The 25,464-nt window shown below is 41.0% G+C and overlaps 1 protein-coding gene across 1 annotated transcript in view; it reads right to left on the bottom strand.

Annotated features, from left to right (window-relative positions):
• Window positions 1–8,560: 8,560 nt before the first annotated feature.
• Window positions 8,561–25,464, bottom strand: part of LOC124798880 (cytochrome P450 6k1-like) — a 118,980-nt gene continuing 102,076 nt past the window's right edge. Inside the window, 2 exon segments of the mRNA XM_047262412.1 lie at window positions 8,561–9,354; window positions 11,238–11,489. Coding sequence (XP_047118368.1) covers window positions 9,182–9,354; window positions 11,238–11,489 — 425 coding nt within the window. The 3' untranslated portion in view covers window positions 8,561–9,181.

The raw sequence follows: 25,464 nt of genomic DNA, 5'->3' as shown, positions 1-25,464 counted from the left end.
CTGCTTACCTTGAACTATCTACTAAGCAAACATCTGCTGCCGGAAAATAATTAGTACACCTGGAAAGACGACTTCGATTTTCATCGGACGTTTACAGTTTTGTTAGCGGTGGGCGTGATAAGACATCATGTGAAACATTACTAAATGCCTTCTCTGAAAGCAACCTAGAACACGTAGTTATGGACCCCACTCATGAAGGAAATATGTTGGATGTAATGGGAACGAATAAACCTGACCTCTTTGAGGATTCCTACATCGAAACTGGTATCAGTGACCAAAGTACAAAGGACAAATAAAACAAGCAGAAAAATATATATGTTCAGTAGACTAGATAAAAAAAATCAGTAGCGTCATCTGTAAATTAGGAACTTGAAACTTTCAGCACAGGGTAGGAGCACGTAGAGGCATTATGGCTCAAGTTTAAAAGAAGAGTTGACCACGCATTAGACAGATATGTACCCAGTAGAACAGTCCACGATGGGAGGGAACCTCCGTGGTACACAGTTACTGTAAAGGAACTCCTAAAGAAACAGGCAGTACTGCATATTAGGTGTAAAACAAAGTGAAAGGATATGTATAGATGCTGAATCAAATGAATTGGCTGTCAAGACAGCAGCGTATGATGCCTTCAATGACCATCGTAGCGGAATATTGTCAAATGATCTTTCAAAGACCCCAAAGAAATTCTGGTCGTATTTAAAGGCTATTAGTGTCACAAAAGTTAGCGTCCAGTTCCTTTCGAATGAGACAGGAATTGAAATTGAGGACAGCAAAGCAAAAACTTCGTTTTCAAATGATCCAGGAGAATTGCCCCATTTAATCCTTGTACCAATGAAGACATGAATGAAATAAGTGTTAGTGTCAGTGATGTTTAAAAACATCTGAGATTGTTAAAACTGAACAAAGCTCTACGGCCCGATGGAATCCCTGTCAGATTCTATACTGCATTTGCAGCTGAGTTACTCCCTCTTCTAACTATAATCTATCGTAGACGCCTTGAACAAAAAACCATGCCCAATTCGTGGAAAAAAGCACAGGTCGGACCCATCTACCGTCCAATACCCTTGACGTAGATTTGTTGTAGAATCTTAGAACATATTCTGTGGTCAAACATAATGAGGTATCTTGAACAGAATGACCTTCTCAATGCCAACCATCATGGATTTCGAAAAGATCGATCACGTGAAACCCAACTCGCACGTTTCTCACATGACATACTGAAAGCTTGGGACCAAGGCAATCAGGTAGATGCAGTATTTCTTGATTTCCGAAAAGCATTTGACTCAGTACCACACCTAAATTTACTATCAAAAGTACGATCATATTGGTATCATATGAAATTCGTGCCTGGATCGAGCACTTTCTGGTAGGAAGGAAGCCTCATGTTTTCTCCGATGGAGGGACATCGTCAGATGTAGATGTAACTTCTGGTGTGTCCCAGTGCAGTGTGTTGGGACCCTTGCTGCTCATTTTGTATATTACTAGCCTTGTGGAAAATATTAACAGTAACATCAGGCCTTTTGCTATGATACAATTATCTGCGATGAAATAATACCTAAAAGAAGGTGCATAGACATTCGGTCAGATCTTGGTTAGATTTCAAAGTGATGCAAAGATTGGCAACTTTCTTTAAATGTTCAGAAATGTAAAATTGTATATTTCACAAAAGGAAAAAATTCATCCTATGACTACAATATCAATGACTCACATTTGGAATCGGCCAGCACGTACAAATACCTGGGTGTAAAACTTTGTAGGGATATGAAATGGGCTTAGACGTGGATAAAGCAGGTGCTAGACTTCGGTTTACTGGTAAAATACAGGGGAAGTGCAATCATTGCACAAAGGGGATTGCTTACAAATCACTCGTGTTATCAGTTCTAGAATGTTGTTCAAGTGGATTGGACCCGTACGAAATACAACTAACAATGGATAATGAACATACACAAAGAGGGGCAGCACGAATGGTCACAGGTTTGTTTAATCCGTGGGAGAGTCTTACAGAGATACTGAAGGAATTGAACTGGAAGATAGACGTAAACTCTACTGAGAAAGCGTATTAACAAAGTTTCAAGAATCGGCTTTAAATGATGACTGTAGGAATATACTACAGTCCCCCATGTATCGCTCACATAGGGATTCGCTCACGTAGGTATTGTGAGGATAAGATTAGAATAATTACTGCACATACAGAAGCATTCAAGCGATCATTCACTCCGCGCTCCATACCTAAATGGAACGGGAGGAGACCCTAATGACTGGTACAATGGGACATACCTTCTGCGATTCACCTTACGGCAGTTTCCAGAGCATGGATGCAGATGCTGATATGTGTTGCCGATTTTGGTGCGGCACCGAGATCTCTGTACGTTACCACGCCGAGGACTGCAAATCCCCCACGGAGACGATGAAAGGGCCGCAAGAAAAGTACAAGGTTGTCAGAAACAGCCTGAAAAGATTGTCATGGTGCTGCAGGGCAGTGTGTGCTGGGAAATAAATGTCAAGAAAAAAATTCGACACGGTGCGCAGTTCCCGAGTTAATTAGCATTTAAGTTAGCCAATTAGGCCGTTGTGTGTGTGTAAATTCAAGCATCTAAGCGGTTGAGTGGCTAAGTGCATAGCTCTATTTGCAATACGATAATCCAGTGCCGCACGCAACACAGTACTGTCGTCTAAAAATTCTGTAGTAGCTTGCACTGAGCCACTCATACAAGCAATATGGCCAGCGACACCCATTTTGGTGTTATAGTAGCAGTTACATGAATGACTTGATTATGATCTAAGATCTGAAACTGGTCGCCATTTAAATGAAAAAAAAAACTTCTGCGCAACTTCAACGATGTAATTTCATAGACTTTCATAATAGTTTGCTATAGAAAATCCATTTTCGCAATCCTCTGATGAAACGGAATCGTTTAACAGACATCATGATAACATACTATTCGATTTTTATTTCGGTATTTTTCTAGTGCTTTTATCGGTTTTAGTCTTTCTAGCCTCTTTCAGTCCGGTTCATCTTGCATGTGACCGGAACCTGCAAATGCTGAGGGACTGCCGATGTAATTTGGATGCACTGAACTATCTGTGTAATTGACCAGCAGCATTGCTTAAATTCACACGATGCTTTATGTGTAAGATAGCTTATAACTGTGATGTACGGATTGTTTGACACCACTGGAATGACGTCACAAGTTACTAGAATAAAAGGAACAGCCTCAATTGGTACTTGGGCAGTTGTGTGGGCGGCGTTGCGGTGAGAGTCTTGGCAGACGCTTTACCAGACGACAGATGTGCGTACGTATCGAAGACGGCGCAGTATTGAATTTTCCTGGAGGTGAAGGTGGCAACACTGTCCCACTGAGGCAGCATGATAAGACTACTTCAGCCCATCGATCTCTTCTTATTGTTTACGTACAGGACAATCATAGACAAACATCGAATCTACCTTATTGGTGGGGGGCTCGAATTAATGTCATTCATACCAAACTGTAAGTAGACTTCAGTATCACAAAATATTATCACTGCCCGTTAGTTGAAAACTATAGCTGCCGGCTTTCTGCTAAAAAAAAAAAAAAAAAAATTGTAAAGAGATACCTGCATTTCGGAACCCATGTCAGAAATGATTTTGGCCATTGGATGTACTCCGTTTACACTCATGTTGTAATATAAGATAGAATCTGTACTATTGAGAGAATTGAGTTAAGTCCACAAATTCTCTAAACGTTACATGAAGTTATGAATCCATTGTAGACTCTGACCTGTCACAAAACAATTTTGATTCCAAATTTGGAAGTATTAAACTAATGAAAACCTTCAATGAAAGCTTTGAATTTCTCAATAACGCGGAAAACGCTGATGAAGGCAAGATATCTATGTTAGGCCGGTATTACACTATCAAATTTCTTTGTCAAAGATTTGATCAAAGATGTGATCCAATATTCCGTCCAATATATTTGACAAAGATCTTTGACGTAGCGCTAGAAGGGGTATTACACTGTCATCAAATTTTTCGTCAAAGTTCAAGATGGCTGACAACAACTTGTTATTAACCACAGCAGTTGTACGTACCCCAGTTGCATTGTGTGCACATGCGGAAAAGAAATGGGGGAAAAATGGAACCATACATACGAGGTTGACAGTCATAAAAGTCCTGGGATTACAACTTGATAATAAATTCAGTTGGGAGGAGCACACCACAGAACTGCAGAAAGGCCTTAACAAATCTGTATTTGCAATTCGAGTTTTAGCAGACATAGGCAACATAAAAATGAAAAAGCTTGGATACTTTGCCTACTTTCATTCCATAATGTCATATGGGATAATATTTTGGGGTAAATCTTGAAGTCAAACAAAAGTTTTCAGAGTCCAAAAGCGTGTAATACGTATTATTTGTGGAGTAAATTCATGGACGTCCTACAGAAACCTCTTCAAAGAACTGGATATACTAACGACTGCCTCTCAGTATATTTACTTCTTAATGAAATTTGTCGTAAATAATATATCTCTTTTTCCAACAAACAACTCAGTTCATACATACAATACCAGGAACAAAAATGATCTGCACAAGGACTTAAAAGCACTTGCTATAGTTCAAAAAGGGGTCCCCTACTCAGGAACACTCATCTTCAATAATTTGCCAGGAAACATAAAAAATTTTGTTAGAAATAAAGATCAGTTTAAAAGGAGCCTGAAAAACTTACTACTGGCCAACTCCTTCTACTCCATTGGCGAAATTTTTAATAGAAACAAATGGTGTATTGTATTTATTCATACTATTAGTAGTGTTATTTCAGCTTAAAAAAATCGACATTTTCCACATCCACGAGGATCTCCTCAGCACGGATCTATGGAACGAAAAACTAATCTAATCTGGGTGAAGCAGTGGGTTTTACGACGACATGATAAAAGCATTCAACAAAACTTGTTACGTGAGCTTATAGTGGAGGACGTCAAGTCGTACATCAATTACTTAAGAATGGACGAGCATACATTTCTGTATGTGCTCAATGAAGTGTATCCTCATATCAAAAAGCACAATATTCACTTAAGAACTGCTACATCTTCAGAACACAGGTTCACTGTAACACTCCGATTCATTGCTACAGGAGAGGGTTATGTTATGTTAGGTTAGGTTAGGTTAGGTTAGGCCAGGTCAGGTCAGGTCTCAAATCTTCTTAATCTGTTTTTGTATTCAGGGTGCCTCACGTTGTAAAGCTCCTCATCACCTCCATACATATCTATTAATTTTGTAGTTGTCGGCACACACCAATTGTATTTACCGGCAATGTTTATAAAAACACTACAGACGACAGAATGCAGCGATGCTAGCGCTCCATGTGGTAACATGTCACATTGCAGTGAACAGAAGACAAGCGGTTTCTTTGATCAAATATACAACGAGGCCCTAGATTTGATCAAATATTGGACGACATTTGACAAAGTCCCTATTACACTATCAAATATCTTCGACAAAGATATTGGACAAAGATATTGGACAAAGAAATTTGATAGTGTAATAGAGGAAAGTCCACTGGACCTGACGGGATACCAATTCGATTCTACACAGAGTACGCGAAAGAACTTGCCCCCCTTCTAACAGCCGTGTACCGCAAGTCTCTAGAGGAACGGAGGGTTCCAAATGATTGGAAAAGAGCACAGATAGTCCCAGTCTTCAAGAAGGGTCGTCGAGCAGATGCGCAAAACTATAGACCTATATCTCTTACGTCGATCTCTTGTAGAATTTTAGAACATGTTTTTTGCTCGCGTATCATGTCATTTCTGGAAACCCAGAATCTACTATGTAGGAATCAACATGGATTCCGGAAACAGCGATCGTGTGAGACCCAACTCGCCTTATTTGTTCATGAGACCCAGAAAATATTAGATACAGGCTCCCAGGTAGATGCTATTTTTCTTGACTTCCGGAAGGCGTTCGATACAGTTCCGCACTGTCGCCTGATAAACAAAGTAAGAGCCTACGGAATATCAGACCAGCTGTGTGGCTGGATTGAAGAGTTTTTAGCAAACAGAACACAGCATGTTGTTATCAATGGAGAGACGTCTACAGACGTTAAAGTAACCTCTGGCGTGCCACAGGGGAGTGTTATGGGACCATTGCTTTTCACAATATATATAAATGACTTAGTAGATAGTGTCGGAAGTTCCATGCGGCTTTTCGCGGATGATGCTGTAGTATACAGAGAAGTTGCTGCATTAGAAAATTGTAGCGAAATACAGGAAGATCTGCAGCGGATAGGCACTTGGTGCAGGGAGTGGCAACTGACCCTTAACATAGACAAATGTAATGTATTGCGAATACATAGAAAGAAGGATCCCTTATTGTATGATTATATGATAGCGGAACAAACACTGGTAGCAGTTACTTCTGTAAAATATCTGGGAGTATGCGTACGGAACGATTTGAAGTGGAATGATCATATAAAACTAATTGTTGGTAAGGCGGGTACCAGGTTGAGATTCATTGGGAGAGTGCTTAGAAAATGTAGTCCATCAACAAAGGAGGTGGCTTACAAAACACTCGTTCGACCTATACTTGAGTATTGCTCATCAGTGTGGGATCCGTACCAGGTCGGGTTGATGGAGGAGATAGAGAAGATCCAAAGAAGAGCGGCGCGTTTCGTCACTGGGTTATTTGGTAACCGTGATAGCGTTACGGAGATGTTTAATAAACTCAAGTGGCAGACTCTGCAAGAGAGGCGCTCTGCATCGCAGTGTAGCTTGCTCGCCAGGTTTCGAGAGGGTGCGTTTCTGGATGAGGTATCGAATATATTGCTTCCCCCTACTTATACTTCCCGAGGAGATCACGAATGTAAAATTAGAGAGATTAGAGCGCGCACGGAGGCTTTCAGACAGTCGTTCTTCCCGCGAACCATACGCGACTGGAACAGGAAAGGGAGGTAATGACAGTGGCACGTAAAGTGCCCTCCGCCACACACCGTTGGGTGGCTTGCGGAGTATCGATGTAGATGTAGATGTAGATGTAGCCTTACTAAACGGCTAACCCCGGTTAAGGGCTCATGATGCAGGATACCAGTTGCCGGCTACTTATCTAACGGCTTTCAGGGGCAACAAAAATTTTATTTTCAATGTACACATATAATTATTGACCAAATTTAAAGTTTTGAAATACTGTAATGATCTACTGACTAGAAGGTATAATTTCATGATAAAAGTTCAACTAAGTGGGACATGTACTACAGTATGAAACTGTGTAGGTTTACATGTCGTAACTTAAAGCGCACAAATTACCCAAAATACGGGTGCTTGGAACTTCCCGTTACTAACTTGTAGGACTTGTAGAGGGGAGTGAGTACATAATACACTACTGGCCATTAAAATTGCTACACCACCAAGATGACCTGCTACAGACGCGAAATTTAACCGAAAGGAAGAAGATGCTGTGATATGCAAATGATTAGCTTTTCAGAGCATTCACACAAGATTGGCGCCGGTGGCCACACCTACAACGTGCTGAAATGAGGAAAGTTTCCAACCGATTTCGCATACACAGACAGCAGTTGACCGGCGTTGCCTGGTGAACCGCAGTTGTGATGCCTCGAGTAACGAGGAGAAATGCTTACCATCACGTTTCCGCCTTTGATAAAGGTCGGATTGTAGCCTGTCGCGATTATGGTTTATCATATCGCGACATTGCTGCTCGCGCTGGTCGAGATCCAATGACTGTTAGCAGAATATGGAATCGGTGGCTTCAGGTGGGTAATACGGAACACCGTGCTGGATCCCAAGGGCCTCGTATCACTAACAGCCGAGGTGACAGGCATCTTATCTGCATGGCTGTAACGCATCGTGCAGCCACGTCTCGATCCCTGAGTCAACAGATGGGGACGTTTGCAAGACAACAACCATCTGCACGAACAGTTCGACGGTGTTTGCAGCAGCATGGACTATCAGCTGCGGTTACCCTTGACGCTGCATCACAGACAGGAGCGCCTGCGATGGTGTACTCAACGACGGATGTGGGTGCACGAATGGCAAAACGTCATTTTTTTCGGTTGAATCCAGGTTCTGTTTACAGCATCATGATGGTCGCATCCAGCAGATATGTAAGAGCAGCTATACGTATGTATTATGTTAAAAGGTATGGGGATCAAGAGTCAGATTGGCATTGATTGTGATCGCCAACAGAGAAAGAAAGAAAGAGAGAGAGAGAGAGAGAAGGGATGAAGTAGGCAGTTTTAGAACCGTATAACCACATACCAATTTCAGCAGGTATGCAGGCAATGTACAGAACTTTAAAATTCTTTGCACAATCCTCTCAGAGTAACTTAAAATAGAGAAAAGGTTAGTGCCAAAAATTCCAAGTATGAAAGTCACTCTATTAAAATTTGATACAATGAAGGTGGTAGGCTACATGTAGCACGATTTTTGTGTTGGAAGAACAGTTGCTACACTGAAAGGCAAATGATAGTACATACACTAATCTAAAGAAAATTGTGTGATTTTTCAATGTAATGTTGCTTTTATATTGAGGAAACCACCATAAACAAATCTATAATTTATTTAGTATTGTAGTTGATGCTGGTTTCAGGATGAAGATTTTTATTAGCAAATGAAAACACTACTTGTGTGTTAATCCTCTGCAAAATGAATCATCAATTCTTGATCCTAACATGATGAAACTTAGGGCATTGACCTTACAGTGATCTAACATGCCATCAGAGTGTATCAGGAAAGTTACAGTCTCAGTTGAAATGATAATTTCTATTATGCTTACACAGTGAGAAGTCAAGTGAAACATTTGACTCTGTACCAGACTCTCTCTCAGTCAAAGATAATCATTAGTAGCAAACAGCATATATCAATGGATTTCAAAGAAATCACTGTTTACTGAGTAGTAAATATTCTTTATATATTGGCATATTTAGAACAATCATCTTCATAATTGTGGAGCTTAGATAAACTGAGTTATGTGATGTAGTGTATTAACTATAATATAGTGGCTTAAGTGGTATAAAATATAGTTACATATCTCATTTAACTGCTAATTACAACAGCTTTATATTCTTTAGAAATAATGCAACAAGAACTGCTAAACACACACACACACACACACACACACACACACACACACACACACATACATACATACATACAGATATATATATATAAGTACAAAATGTTAAAGCCTTTGTAACTCAGACTACAATTGGTTTCTCTTTCTCATTCTCAGCTGGATACCTCCTTTTGGCATGAGAACAAACGATCTGGGCTCAAAGGTCAAGTGGTGAACAGACTTCTCACTTGGTTCAAAGCTGAATCTTGACAGCAGATATGTAAGAGCAACTTTTGTCTGCAGTAACCCAAACCTCATCCCTGAAACAAAAAGAGAGAGAAAAAGTTTTATTGTAAAGGAATAAAATTTCCACATTCCATGCACGGTTGAAGTATTATTATTATTATTATTATTATTATTATTATTATTATTATTATTCCCAGAGGCGGTTGCTAGCCATTCCTTCTGCCTCGTACTGTTCTATTCATTTCCACATTGCATACACTTCCTTTAGTGTCATCCACCATCTTGTATCTTCTCCTTTCCTTAATTCTTTTCCCACAAATTGTTTCTTCCAATGTATTCACTATCAAACAGTTCCATTGCAACAGCTGACCATCCCATTGTTCTTTCTTTTTCTTATAACTTCCAAAATTATTCTCTCCTATATCCTGAGCATCACATCTTTGTCAGTCACTCTCTGTGCCAAATTAATTTTTCAAACTTACTCCACACCCACGTACATTAAATATAATATCAAGAAATGAGGAAAGCAACTAGACTGAATTAAAAGATGGTAAGCAGCAATAAATGTTTACAGACTTATGGTTATCTCACGATTATACAGTATATCTGGTACTCCCCTTCACTGCATATTGATGTGTTCAGTGACCCACATTCATTACTGAGCATTGTGATAATGCAGATAGGCAACATCTATTTAAATGATAGTGCCACTATAGCTGATGTGTGTTTGCATTTCGATGACATACTCTATGACAGTGGTTCCCAATGCAGGGGTAGTTGACCTCTGAGGGATAAAATGAAATTTTCTGTAGTGTAAACACTAAACAATTCGATTCTATTTCAGGCACTAAACTGAATTATTTTCAAAAGATCATTACTATTATCACAATTTTGTAAGATTTTAATAATAATTATGTAAATTATCAATAATTACTTTTCCTCAATTAGCAGCAGTAATGTGGAGGAGGTCACAGGTTCCTCACATAGTCCACTCACTACACACATATGTTGCCCTTTGTCCTGTATATCACTGATGATAAGATTGAGGGATATAAAGAACAAATGCTAAATAGCTCAAGAAAATGTCTTTCCCAGTTGTAGATAGCACCTGCAGTAGTCCAGAAATGCTTCATTACTCAGCTACTACAGTGTTGCACAAAGTATTATTATTAATAATAATAATACCATTAGGGTTTGTGGTCAGACTCAAAGCATTAACAGCTTGGAGTCTTCCAACTCCTGCCAGTTCACAAGTAAGGAGTGCAGCAGTCAAGTGATTTACAAACAGTAAGCATAGTGTACACATTTTAACTTGGTTGATTTTAAATGGGATTGCAGTGTGCTAGTCAAGCAATTGCCACAATGGAGAAGAGTGAGGCAGGAGAAGTATGTTTTGTAACAAGTACCTACCGTCACTGTGCATAATCAGCTAACTTATCTCACAAGGACTTGTGGGTAGCACTTGTGATGCAGCATGACTTCCTTCATCATTCGTTGTAACACACACACACACACACACACACACACACACACACACAAACACCTGTAGTTAAGGCGCTGTCACTGTGAAGTAAGGGAAGAAGTATGCTCCTGAAGAAATAGCAGTGCATTGGTCTCTTTTGTTGTTGCAGAGGTTTCATGGGTTAAAATATCCTACCAGTTTTTCACCAGCAGTATTCAGAGATAATTTTCAGATTTGAAATGCTCCTTGTTTTAAACGATTCTATTATTTTAGAACATTTCATTGTTTCTGGAGGGAAAAAATAAATGTTTTATGGTGTTTCATCTACAAAGATACAGAGAAATAGTTCACTCCCATCATCATCTGTTTCTCTCTTGACAAATAGAAGGTGCAGAAAATGAATGCAAAGTAGAGAAATAAACATGATTTTTGACATGGGTAAATTGAGATGTAATACATAAGCGTTATCACCCCAAAGTAGCTTCCATGACTCACCTATGCAGATGCGTGGTCCTTCTCCGAATGGCAGGTAGACATATGGGTGTCTCTGGGCCTTCTGCTCTTCTGAGAACCTCTCAGGGTCAAAGCGTTCAGGGTCTGGGAAGTACTCTGGGTCATGATGCAGACCATACATAGGTATAAAAACCTTAGTACCTTTCTCAAGGATAATGTCACTGTCAGGTATCTGGTACTCGGCATTGCTCTCCCTGCTCAGTACTGGAGCTGGTGGATATTTCCTCAGTGTTTCTGCAACGAGACAAACACATTTTGAAATTTCCCAACACATGAAAAATATGCGTCGGGCTGATATTGATTCTGGAGCTCTAAGTTCTGCTGGCAGTTATCAGCCATCCCCAAACTCCAAAGTTCAGAGATTTACTTTATTTCTGTCAAATATGTGAGGTCAGCTGCTGTCAGTTATGATCTGGAGTGCTAAGTAGTGGACGTGTGGCTGTTGTGAGCCAACGTTGTTGTGTCACAGATTGCAATGGATTACCGTCACTACAGCAAGTGTTCAAGACATTCTTCAGGATGTTTTGAAGAAGAGGAAAAAGTGTGCAAAGTTTATCCCTGACACCTTGACTCGCGAACAAAAACGACGACGCATGGATGCCCACTTCCACTTGAAGATCAAAGTGTGGACAATTCATTTCCAGAAAAATCATCACAGGTGACGAGACTGATTTTATCAGTACTAAACTATCACAAAACGACAAAGTACAAACATTCACATGAAGGGTTAACACTTTGACGACATAACTGACATTCAAGCCAATGTGATGTGCCAGTTGAACAAATCCTTAACAAGGATATTTCTGATGGTTTCACATGGTTGTATGAGCGCTCTCGGTGTTGTGCTCAGGTGGGGAGCGGCTATGTAGAACATCACAAACATTAAACCACCATCTTAATGTTTCACTATTTTTTAGTAATCCAACCTCAGAAAGAATTGGAGTGACAGGGTAGACGTATAGCTTAAATTTGGCATCGCCTCTCTCCTATGACTCCAAATTCTACGGAACATATTCCTTATTCCAGAATTTTTCAATTTGCAACGTATGCCACTTCCAGAAGACGTTGGAAAACTGTCTCCAGATTCTGTAAACGCTCTTCTTGCATGAAGCTTGAGATCCAGATGTCACCAAAGAAGTCTATGCAACAAGGAATGGTCTGAATCAGCTGCTCCAAACATCGTTGATAAATTCCAGGTGCAGATGAGACTCCAAAAAGGCAAACAAACTGATAAAGGCTAAAGAAGGTATTGAGCACTAAGAAACACTGTGAAGTGGTGTCCAGCAGCAACTGCAAGTATGTGTTTTGTAAGTTGATGTGTGAAAAATACTAGCCCCTGACAACTTCACCAAGAACTCCTCTGGCTGGCGAATCGGATATGCGTCTGTGATGTGTGTTGACCGTCTGTCTAATATCGCTGCAGTGGTGCATTACGCCATCTGGCTTCTGTATCAACACCAATGGAGTGCCCCACTGACTTGACGAAATTGGAAAAACAATTCTGAGGCCTTGACCTTTGTCACGCATGGTGGGCTCACAAAATTTAGTTATTGCGACGGCTTAAGTGACACGTGTACCTCGAAATTTTTTTGTCTCATGGAAGGAATTCTCAAACAATTGGTCGTATGACTATCGTAAAGAGTTCAAATTTTGGAAGTTGACTGACTGAGACAAAAAACGTACTTTGTTATTTAGCTGGAAGCCAAAAATAGAAAATGTGTCTTAACCGAAAAATGTTTTACGCCAACCGTGAATTAATCTCTGACAATGTACTATTCCATATTCTTATAATGTGCAGAAACAGAGAATTTTACCCTCATAGGAATACTCTGCTTACTGTAGAATACAACGTGACGTAATGGCCATTGCAATGCAGAGAAGCCCAAGAGCCAGTACCTATACGAGCTAATGAGTCTGACCATAGCTCCTGTGTCTGCCTAAAAGTCGTTCGGTAGCGTGTCCACTACCAGCGCCAATAAAATACGCTAGGGTAACGCTAGTGGGGCGTCAGAGACCACCTCTGACACCAAGGAAAACACCGGGTCTTCCGATGATTGCTCCGCGGCTCGTACTATGTCACAAAGTGTTGCCAAATGATCCAGTTTGTGGTTTACTCCACATACTGTACCTAATGTCGGTGATATACACCAAATAACACTCGGGACCAGACGACCTGCGTGCCCATTGAGCAGAAACAGGTATGGAAGGGGAGCAACGCCGAGAATCCGGAAAACGTCGTGAGCGGGGATTATTATGCAATGATTGATGCGTATACTACGAGCCCAATGTACGCGATGATAGGCAGCACCGTGACGTCACTGCACTATTAATCGTTGACAGCGTCAACACACGTTGGCTCAGCGGAAGACAAGGCCACCTGGTTCACCTCACGTGGCATTGGTGCCTGTGTACCACGCACATCTTCATCACCTGCCAATTGTCGGAAAGAACGGCCCTTGCCACTGCCGCAAGTTCATGCGAGTCTGCAAGCTTAGCGACTGTGGCCAGAGAAGGGCCGGGAAAGCCTAAAGCCTTAGTTTTGACCTCTGTGTCGAATGTTAACCGGACGATCGCGTCCCTAACTAGCGACACCGCATATTAGGCAGCTTACTATGGACACGCTAACTGACACTTGCAGGAGAGTCCTTGCAGGTCGGCGATCCATGCCACATACGACTGTCCAGGTAGCTAGTGGTGTTGGTTATACTGTAACCATGCCGTCACTACATGGGTTTTGTGACAAAAATACTGTGTGAGCAAATGACAAAGGTGCTCAAGATTAAATTTCTCAGGCTCTATAGATACTTCAAATTCTCCACAATTTTGTATTGTCTGAGGGAGCAAAAGTCATGGGATACCTGCTAATATCGAGTCGGACGTCCTTTTGCTCAGTGCAGTGCAGCAACTCGACGTGGCATGGACTCAACAAGTTGTTGTAAGTCCCCTCCAGAAATACTGAGCCTTGTTGCCTCTACAGCTGTTTATAACAGCGAATGTGTTGCTAGTGCTGAGCTTTGTGCATCAACTGATCTCTCATTACGTCCCACATGTTCAATGGGGTTCATGTTGGGCGATCTGGGTAGCCAAATCATGCACTCTAATTGTCAGAATGTTCTTCAAACGAATCATAAACGATTGTGGTACAGTGACATGTTTGGGGACATAAAGTCAACAAATGGCAGTAAATGGTCTCCAAGTAACCGAACATAACCATTTCCAGTCAATCATCAGTTCAGTTGGATAGGAGGACCCAGTCCACTTCTTGGAAACACAATCCACTCTATTACGGAGCCACCGCCTGCTTACAAAATGCCTTGTTGACTGCTTGGGTCCACAGGTTCGTGGAGTCTGCGGCACACTCGAAACCTAGCATCAGCTCTTACCAACTGAAATCGGGACTCATCTGGCCAGCTGTTTTCCAGTCGTCAAGAGGCCAACCGAAATGGTCACTAGCTCAGGAGAGGCGCTGCAGGCCATGTGTACTGTTAGCAAAGGCATTCTGCTGCCATATCCCATTACCGTCAGATCTCTTCGGACTGTCCTAATGGATTCGTTTGTCGTATGTTTGACACTGATTTCTGTGGTTATTTCACACAGTGTTGCTTGTCCATTAGCACTGACAACTCTACGGAAGCGCCACTGTTCTCGGTCGTTAAGTGAAGTCCGTCAGCCGCTGCGTTGTCCGTAGTGAGAAGCAGTGCCTGAAATTTGGTATTCTCAGCACACTTTTGACAGTGTGGATCTCACAACATCGAATTCGTTAACCACGAAATGGAATGTCCCATGCGTCTAGCTGCAACTACCATTCTGCATTCGAAGCCTGTTAGTTCTTGTCGTGCCGCCATTATCACGTCGGAAACCTTCTCACATGAATGACCTGAGTACAAATGTCAGCTCGGCCAATGACTTACCTTGTGCACGTGATACTACCGCCATCTGTATATGGGATTATCGCTGTCCCGTGACTTTTTGTCACCCCAGTGTCACCCTGGGCTGATGGATAATAATAGGCATCCCCACCGATTGGACCGACGATACACCTTATCTGGCAGTGCAGCAAGGACCAGCGCAGGTAATACTCCCACCTTTCCGAAGACTCGTCGAAACTGAAATCCGGTATCGGGGGGCGACAGAGGAGCAGGCTTCTCTGTAAGTGGCTGGCCCGCCACCAGCGGAGCGTGAGAGTCTATCAGTTCCGCATTCTGCGAGCAGTTCCTACAGTTATACGTGCTCCAGCTGTCGTTGTTTCTACAGTGCGTAAATGCCAGATCCATGGTGGCCACAATTTATCTCTACCAAAAGAAAGAAGAGCATAATATCGCCCGACGTAGCCGCTTCAGTATTTTTTCAAGACGGGACAACGCCACCAACCGCCATTGTAGGCAAGAATGTAACTACACTAGCCGACAGCGGCTCGGCTACAAGTCAGAGAGCTGAAACCCTGAAAGAGGGAAACTGTTCTCTACAGGGAAGCAGTGAGTCCGAACACAGTGCAGAGAATAGGCACAGAGGCAAAAGCAAGGAGCGACCACAGACATACATTAACAGACTGGCAACACCACGTACAGTATCATCAGCGTTACTGAAGCCAGAACTTTAGACTGGATTAGATTAGATTCAGTTTTCGTTCCATAGACCCAAAAAATGAGATGATTGTCGTGGGTGTGAAACATGTCAGAAAGTATAACATAAAAACATATAACATTTGAATATAATACTTAGTGCCCTGACCATTTGTCAGGAGACTGTCGAAACATGTGAATACAATGCGGTAAACTGGAACAGTTAATATTTACAGAATTAACACGCTGTGAGAATGAAACATTGTTATGAACTATTAATATATTTAGCATACACAAAATACTTAACCTTTACTGTTGTGACCAAGTGCTGTCGAAACTGATATATAACAGATATTTTTACTTAAGTTGGCTTAACAAGCTCTGTTAAGATATTCATCTATAGAGTAGGAGGAGTTGCCTATCAAAATGTCTTTCAAACTCTGTTTAAACAGTACTTTATATGAAACCAAGTTTTTAACGGTTGCTGGAAATTTATTGAAAATGTGTCTTCCTGAATATTGGACCCCTTTTTGGACCAAGGTACGTGATTTTAGGTTTTCATGTAGATTGTTCTTATTTCTAGTATTGATACTATGTATTGAGCTATTGGTTGGAAATAGAGATGTATTACCTGCAACAAATTTCATTAGGGAATAAATATACTGGGAATTAATGGTTAGAATACAAAGTTCCTTGAACAGGTTTCTACAGGATGTTCTTGAATTTACATCACAAATGATTCTTATCATACGCTTTTTCACCCTAAAAACTTTGCCAGTTTGTAGGGTTGCCCCAGAATATGATCCCATATGATATAACAGAATGAAAGTAAGCAAAGAATGCAAGTTATTTTATATTTATATCTCCTACATTTGACATCATTCTCACTGTACATACGGATTTGTTTAGGCACTTAAGCAATTCTGTGGTATGCCCATCTCATTTACTATCGAGTTATAATCCCAGAAATTTAACATTGTCAACCCCTTCGATCTTCATGTGTTCATATGTTATACACATGCTGGAGGGAACTCTCTTACAGGTTCTGAACCGCATATAGTGAGTCTTCTCAAAGTTTAATAAGAGTGAATTAGTTTAAAACCACTTATTTATGTTAGTGAAAATTTGATTAGCAGCTATTCCTAAATCTGTACTTAACTTGCTACTTATTGCAATGTTAGTATCATCTGCAAACAAAACATACTTACATCTGGCAATGTAACAGATGAGAGGCCATTAATGTACACAGGAAAAGGCAATGGACCCAAGATAGAACCTTGAGGAACACCACATACAATTAATTCCCAGAGAGATGAAGACTGACTGCTTACTGCACAGGTATTTCACAATGACACCCTTTGTTTTCTGTTAGATAGATAAGACTCAAACCATTTTGCAGCATTGCCAGTGACACCATAATATTCTAATTTGCTTCAGAGAATGCTGTGGTTGACACAGTTAAAGACTTCTGACAGGTCACAGAAAATGACAGTAGGCTGTAATTTATTAGCTAATGAATTAACTACATTCTCTCTGTATCAGAACTCATCAGAAATCCAAACTGTGACTTGGAAAATATATTATTGGCAGTCAGAGTCTTAAGGAGACGCTTGAACACAACATTATCAAATATTTTTGAGAAAGCTGGCAGTAGTGAAATTCGTCGATAGTTTGATGGTGTTTCTTTATCCCCTTTTTTTTAAAAAAGGCTTAACTTCAGCATATTTTAACCAGTCTGGAAATGTTCTGCTGATAATAGATTGATTACAAAAATAATTTAAGACAGAACCCAATTAGCATGAGCACCCTTTGATTAACTTCATTGATATCATACCCACTGGAATACTTAGATTTTAACGATTTTATGATGGATGCTACTTGTTTGGGAGATATGTCATCTACATTTTACTGAAGGTATTTTTGAAGACTGGTCTCAGATACTCCATTGCACTGTTCACCACATGAGATAACCCCAAGCTGTCAGTGACAGAAATGAAGTACCTGATTAAGAGGTTTGCAACACTACAGGCATTTGTTACCGAAGTCTCATTTATCTTTAGCGCTATCTGTTCCTCTTCCATCTGTCTCTGTCTTCACTGTATCCCATACAGTTCTTATTTATAAGTATCTTTCTCTCATAATAAAGCTGCTTCGATTTCTGGATTACTTGCTTCAATATTTTGCAGTATTCTTTGTGATGCATTACAATTCTAACATCAGAATTGTTCCTAGATAGTAGACACAGTCTCCTTTTTGTCCCAAATGATGTCTTTACTCCTTGTGTAATTCCCAGTTTACTTTTTGACTTCTCTGTTATTTGAATTAACTTTAGGTTCAAAATCGTTCAAATGGCTCTAAGCACTATGGGACTTAACATCTGAGGTCATGAGTCCCCTAGACTTAGAACTACCTAAACCTAATTAACCTAAGGACATCACACACATTCATGCCCATGGCAGGATTCGAACCTGTGACCGTAGAAGCAGCGCGGTTCCATACTGAAGCGCCTAGAATCGTTCGTCCACAGCCCACGGCGAATTAACTTTAGGGGAAAACAATTTTCAAAAGAGGAGGTAACTTTATTAATGAATGCTTTGTATTTTCCATTTGAGTCAAAAGTATTGTAAACGTCTATCCAGTTCATGTCATTGGGCAATTTCCTGAATTTCTCAATTTTTGACTTATTTATTGCCCTCCTGTACTCAGATTTCATAGATTTTCTATCCTGACAAGTTTTAACATTTAACATAAGGTGCTGCATGTCATGATCAGATAGGCTATTTACTATTGGTTTCGTTATATGACATTTTTCCCTATATTTGTCTACAAAGATATTATCAATAGCAGTATCAGAGCATTTACATGTCCTAGTTCTAAAGTTTGCAGTAAAAACTAAATTAAATGATAGTGTTACTGACAGAGCTTTTCAACAAATCCACATTAAAATCACCAGCAACCACTATTTTTTTTTTACCATGTGCTGGGACGACAGAGCTTCTAGATTTTTTATAATGAGGTTAAAATTTCCTGAAGGTGATCTGTATTTACCTTGTATTATAAAGGACTTATCGTGAAATACTACTTCTGTTGCACAAGCTTCTAAGTGCTGCTCTGAGCAAAATTTATTAATATCAATATTCTTGACATCAAAACAGTTTCTGACATGTGGCAACACCACCCTTCTTCACATTTGCTCTACAGAAGTAAGAAACTAACTTGAATGCTGTAACATTTAACATATGTATACCGGTGTATAGCAATATGGAGGCAAGCGCAAAGGACGTGTAAAAATCTGTTTATTTGCTGATAAAACAGTCGCAAGAAATGGGGATGAACTTTACCTTTAGAGTTGTGACAAAATGGTTATTGGGTGCATCGTGTTTGGTTGTAATTTCTCGTATAACAGATGGAACATATAAAGAAAGAAATATTTCACATTAGTAGAATAACTAGAAACATCCTAAGTATTTTGCTGTTGTAATCTTAAATAATTACATTATAGTTTGTCTTATCTGAAATACTGGCAAAGCTTAAATAGTTTATGTACATTTTAGAGGGTTACATAAATCTAGTATTAACAGACATAACTTCATGATATCCTTTTTACCAGTTTTGATCAATTTTGGCTTCTCATCGAATAGTATGCTCATTATGAAAGTGCTCATATAAATCGAACGTGTTATTTGTCGTTGAGAACAATTGTCTTTATTCATTTGAGGGTTCTTATGAAAACTAGCGTCTGTTTTAAACGCATGAATATGCAACTTGATGTTCTTCTCATAACTCAATTCTACACTGTATGATTCAACTAGTCCACAAATATTCCATCAACTGCAAAACTTTATTAGACCACCTCGTAAAGGCGACAACGTCATTTGGTTTCAGAAAATCTTGGTAGTACAATATACTGTACTCGAACATTATGAATCACCTCGAAGAAAATGACTTATTGATACATAACCAACACGGATTCAGAAAATATAATTCTTGTGCAACGCAACTAGCACTTTATTCCCTTGAAGTAATGAGTGCTGTCGACAAGGGATCTCAGATCGATTCCACATTACTAGATTTCCAGACGGCTTCTGATACCGTTCCTCACATGCGACTATTAATTAAACTGCGTGAATATGGAGTATCGTCTCAGTTGTGTTACTGTATTCGTGATTTCCTCTCAGAGAGGTCACAGTTCGTAGTGATAGAAGGTAAATCGTCGAGTAGAACAGAAGTGATATCTGGCGCTCCGCAAGTTAGTGTCATAGGCCCTCTGCTGTTCCTGATTTACATAAATGATCTAGGTGATAACCTGAGCAGCCCCCTTAGATTGTTTGCAGAAGACGCTGTAATTTACCGTGTAGTAAAATCATCAGACGATCAATTCCAATTATAAAATGATCTAGAGAGAATTTCTGTATGGTGCGAGAAAAACTAAGAATAGTGCGAGGTCATCCACATGGGTACTAAAAGAAAACCGAAAAATTTTGGGTATAAGGTAACTAGCACAAATCTATGGGCTGTCACAATTCGACTAAATACCTACGAATTACAACTACGAGCAACTTAAATTGGAAAGGCCAAATAGATAATATTGTGGGGAAGGCAAAACAAAGACTGCGCTTTGTTGGTAGAACACTTAGAAGATGCGACAAACCTACTAAACAGACAGCCTACATTTCGCTTGTCCGTCCTCTGCTGGAATATTGCTGCGCGGTGTGGGATCCTTACCAGGTAGGATTGACGGAGGACATCGAAAAAGTGCGAAGAAGGGCAGCTCGTTTTGTGTTATCCCGCAATAGGAGTGAGAGTGTCGCTGATATGATACGCGAGTTGGGATGGCAGTCACTGAAACAAAGGAGGTTTTCTTTGCGGCGAGATCTAATTGCGAAATTTCAATCACCAACTTTCCCTTCCGAATGCGAAAATATTTTGTTGACACCCACCTACGAAGAGGGAGATGATCATCATAATAAAATAAGAGAAATCAGCGCTCGAACTGAAAGATTTAGGTGTTCCTTTTTCCCACTCCATTCGAGAGTGGAATGGTAGAGAAGTAGTATGAAAATGGTTCGACGAACCCTCTGCCAGTCACTTAAGTGTGAATTGCAGAGTTAGCACGCAGATGTAGATGTAGATACAAACTTGCTGACGCCGCCATCTTACCTCACCAAAAGTCAGGCTTCAGTAAAAGATGCATCTTGCCAGTCTAGTAATGTATGTCTGTGGGCACGACAATCGCGAGCGACTGACAACTGAGCACACGGAGACAGTGCACAGTGCGAGTTGAAGTCTTGGTTTGCGGGTGTCGACATCTGTGATAGGCCTCTTGGCGCTGGCAGGTAAACATCTTCTGCCGTGCCTTTCTTCACCCTCGCCCTCTCTGACAGCGTTGTTCACTATTCCGTTGCGATAACCACGCTAGCTCCTCTGCGTCCGTCTTAATGTCTGGCGGGCATATTAAAATTTCCTTCTCCATCCTTGTCTAGTCCGAGCTTTCAATCGTTTTCTTACGGTCTTGTGGTCAATGGTGCATTATACCGCATTTTCCTTCGTTCCGTTCTTCTTGTAGTAAGACTATTATTTGGTCTCTCTGACTTTTTTTATACTAACATCTACCATTCAAGCGCGACAAAGCATATGATTGCAGCGCTCGAGTTAGAAGGTGATATTTGAATGCTGAAAGGCCTAATAGCACCGAAGTCTTTGCAAGAAAGTTGGAAATGATTATTCAGTTCCTAAAGAGAAACATGGGCCCCTGAATCGTTCCAGTGGACAAGTGTTCTTTTCATCATACATACTGCGTGTTTGCTAATCTGTCGTTTAAAAATAGTTATGAAGAAGTTTGTATTTACAGTAATCTTCACTGTCACACAGACATTTCATATTGTGCAATTATTACGATAATTACTCATTTTGAACTACAATGGATGATTAAAATAAATTTCATTGTGAAATAAATGGATTGTTATGCTTCAGTTAAAGTGGCTCTTCTTAAGGACATGTCTTCAAGATTGTCTTGAGTGGAAACACATTTTATTCTTGCTACAATGTTTGGTGAAACGGGAACTTTACTTTTAAAAAGTTGAGTTACTGAAATACGCCGCATAATGGGAATATGTACAATACATGAAGTTGTTTACTGGTGTACCTCAAAGTCCGACAATAGTAGGAAATGTAAAAGTTTTTGGATTTCACTACTTAACAACTTTTTAGAATGTTTCTTTTTCTTTGGTTTAAATTCTCATACATATGACCACAAAAATCTGAAAGATCTTGTATAATTTTCTAATTTCTACTAAAAAGACTGAAAGAAACAAAACTTATTCGATTTAACAGAAGAAAGAAACAATGGTATTTGCTGTCATACCACTCAAGTGCAAACACTGGTCGCTGAGAGGGTTCAAAGATGACAAATTGTGCCTCTGGAATGTTTCACTGGGCATAGCCAACGAAACGTATTAATGGTTCAAATGGTTCTGAGCACTATGGGACTTAACGTCTGAGGTCATCAGTCCCCTAGAACTTAGAACTACTTAAACCTAACTAATCTAAGGACATCATGCCCGAGGCAGGATTCGAACCTGCGACGTAGCGGTCGCGTGGTTCCAGACTGTAGCGCCTAAAACCGCCCAGCCACTCCGGCCGGCAAACGTATTAATATGTTAAACTTAGTCTGTATACCTCAGTTCCATACACCGTATTGTTTACTGAGAGAAAAAAAGAAGCTGATTTAAGATTACCTGTTAGATGTGTCGAAGAATCGAAAGCTAATCTAGAGGTCAAACAAAAGAAATTTTCGAGTGTCATACTCACCACTGCCTCCAACTTAGGTTTTGGAGGGAAGGTTGAAAAACTAATTAGAAAAAAGGGATTGCCAGAATGTAACATATTTCTAATAGTGAAAATATCAGAGACGGAGTACTACCTCAGTTGGATAAAGATCTGGGAACGAATCGGTTGTGGCCTTTTTAAAGGAATCATCTAATCATTTATGTTCAGTGATTTAGGGAAACAATGAAAATATTATAAGCATGCTAGGACGAAGATTAGAGCCTCGACTATCACATGTGAATACAGACCCGAAAGCTAAACATGATGTGGTTCACGAACAATAGCTGTGTAGCTGTGTACAAGGTTGCAGAGAAGTTGTTTAGATGCCCAAATCTGTGGAGTAAAGAGCAATATATCCCCTCCTAGTGATGTCTTCTGACATACACTCGCTGATCGAAAGTATCTGGACACTCATATGTAGTGGAGAACTGACCACGAGATGTCAGAAGAGGTGGACCCGACAGTATAAAAGGTGGCAGGAAGTATTGTGTAGTAAGTAGAGTAGCAGTAGCAGCAGAATGAGTCCGTCAGGGCAGCTCAGTGACTCGAACGTGGACTAGTCACTGGATATCACCTGAGAAACAGATCCGTCTGGAACATTTGAACCCTTCTAAAGCAGCCCAAGTAGACTGGTGGCTATGTGTTTACGAAGCGGAAACGAGAAAGAACAACTACAGTAAAACCTAGGCCAGGCAGACATCATGTTCTGACCGACAGGTACTGTTGAGTACTGTGGAGAGGGACTGTAAAAATTCGCATGAAATCAGTGGAAGGAATCACTGGTGAGTTCTGAGGTAGTACCAGCAGTCCAACTAGCACAATAACTGTGGGTAAGGAATTAAAAATGAATGTGGTACAATAGTCGAACAGCTCTTCATAAGCTACACATTTCTGGTGTCAGTCCTAAGCGACCCTTGGTATGGTGTGGAGTGATGAATCCTGTTTCGATGCGATAGATGACTGCGGATTTGGCGAATGCCAGAAGACGTTGTCTGTTATCATTTTTAGTGCCGACAGTGAAGTACGGAATAGGTGGTGTTACAGTATGGGGAGTTGTCCGTTGTTAGGGTATAGTTTCTTTCCTGTACTTAAGAAAACGGTAAATGCGAAACGACATGGACACATTTTTACGGCATAATGTATTGTGTATAATAGAGAACGAGTTCGGACATGATGATTGTTTGTATTACCATTATAATAGACGCCGTCATAAAGTAGCACCTGTGAGGTAGTTGTTTGTGGACAATAACATTCCTGAAATGGACTGGCCTGCTCCGAGTCCCGACCTGAAGTCAATGGAACACGTATGGGGCGAGTTAGAAAGTAGACTTCGCTCCATATCCTATAGTCCAACATGACTACATTCTCTGGTTTCGGTCCTTGAGGAATAATAGATCGCCATTCCTCTTAAACGTCGACAAGTGCGAAGCCGTTCTGTTCACTAGAAGACCGAAACTACTGCGCAAACATCAACACTGCAAATGGCTCTGAGCACTATGGGACATAACATCTGAGGTCATCAGTCCCCCAGAACTCAGAACTACTTAAACCTAACTAACCTAAGGCCATCACCCACAGCCATGCCCGAGGCAGGATTCGAACCTGCGACCGTAGCGGTCGCGCGGTTCCAGACTGAAGCGCCTAGAGCCGCTCGGCCACCACGGCCGGCTCAACACTGCAACCCAATAACACTACAAGCACGTCCAATACGTTTCCGCGAGAAGGTGAAATACCTCGCTGTCTGGCTGCACCGGAAACTATTCTGGGAGGACCACATTCAACACGTGACCAACAAAGCAAACGCGAGGCTCAAACAACTCTACCCTATGCTTAACAGGCTTAGCACACTGAATAGGAGGGGGTCCAGGTCCATGTACATCACACTTGTCAGACCTCTGATGACGTATGCTGCTCCTTCTTGGGATCCGCTGCACCCGCACGCCTGCGCCGTCTGCAGCTCATACAGAACGAAGTACTCGGAATCATAAGCAACGCTCCGCGATTCACACGCACCGCGGATCTTCACCGAGAATATCGGCTGGATACCATCTTGCAGGTATTCCAAAAACTCTCCACACGACTGTACAGAAACACGAGACACTCGCGTAACCCGTTTATCCTTTCTCTGGGTAACTACGACCAGTGCTTAATTTCTAAACTTTTAGGTCCCGGAACGCGCTCCCTTGTACCACTCTCCCTCCCCACCTCCCCTTGTGATAAGTCTTAGAATGAGAAATTTTTTGGAAAATACTGTTCTGAAATTCAGGTTTTTAAACCATAATACGCTCCTGGAAATTGAAATAAGAACACCATGAATTCATTGTCCCAGGAAGGGGAAACTTTATTGACACATTCCTGGGGTCAGATACATCACATGATCACACTGACAGAACCACAGGCACATAGACACAGGCAACAGAGCATGCACAATGTCGGCACTAGTACAGTGTATATCCACCTTTCGCAGCAATGCAGGCTGCTATTCTCCCATGGAGACGATCGTAGAGATGCTGGATGTAGTCCTGTGGAACGGCTTGCCATGCCATTTCCACCTGGCGCCTCAGTTGGACCAGCGTTCGTGCTGGACGTGCAGACCGCGTGAGACGACGCTTCATCCAGTCCCAAACATGCTCAATGGGGGACAGATCCGGAGATCTTGCTGGCCAGGGTAGTTGACTTACACCTTCTAGAGCACGTTGGGTGGCACGGGATACATGCGGACGTGCATTGTTCTGTTGGAACAGCAAGTTCCCTTGCCGGTCTAGGAATGGTAGAACGATGGGTTCGATGACGGTTTGGATGTACCGTGCACTATTCAG

The sequence above is a fragment of the Schistocerca piceifrons genome, chromosome 5 (genome assembly GCF_021461385.2).
Source record: "Schistocerca piceifrons isolate TAMUIC-IGC-003096 chromosome 5, iqSchPice1.1, whole genome shotgun sequence".
Lineage (NCBI taxonomy): Eukaryota > Metazoa > Arthropoda > Insecta > Orthoptera > Acrididae > Schistocerca > Schistocerca piceifrons.
The sequence above is the reverse complement of the archived record's forward strand: the minus strand, read 5'-3'. Positions and strand labels throughout refer to the sequence as shown.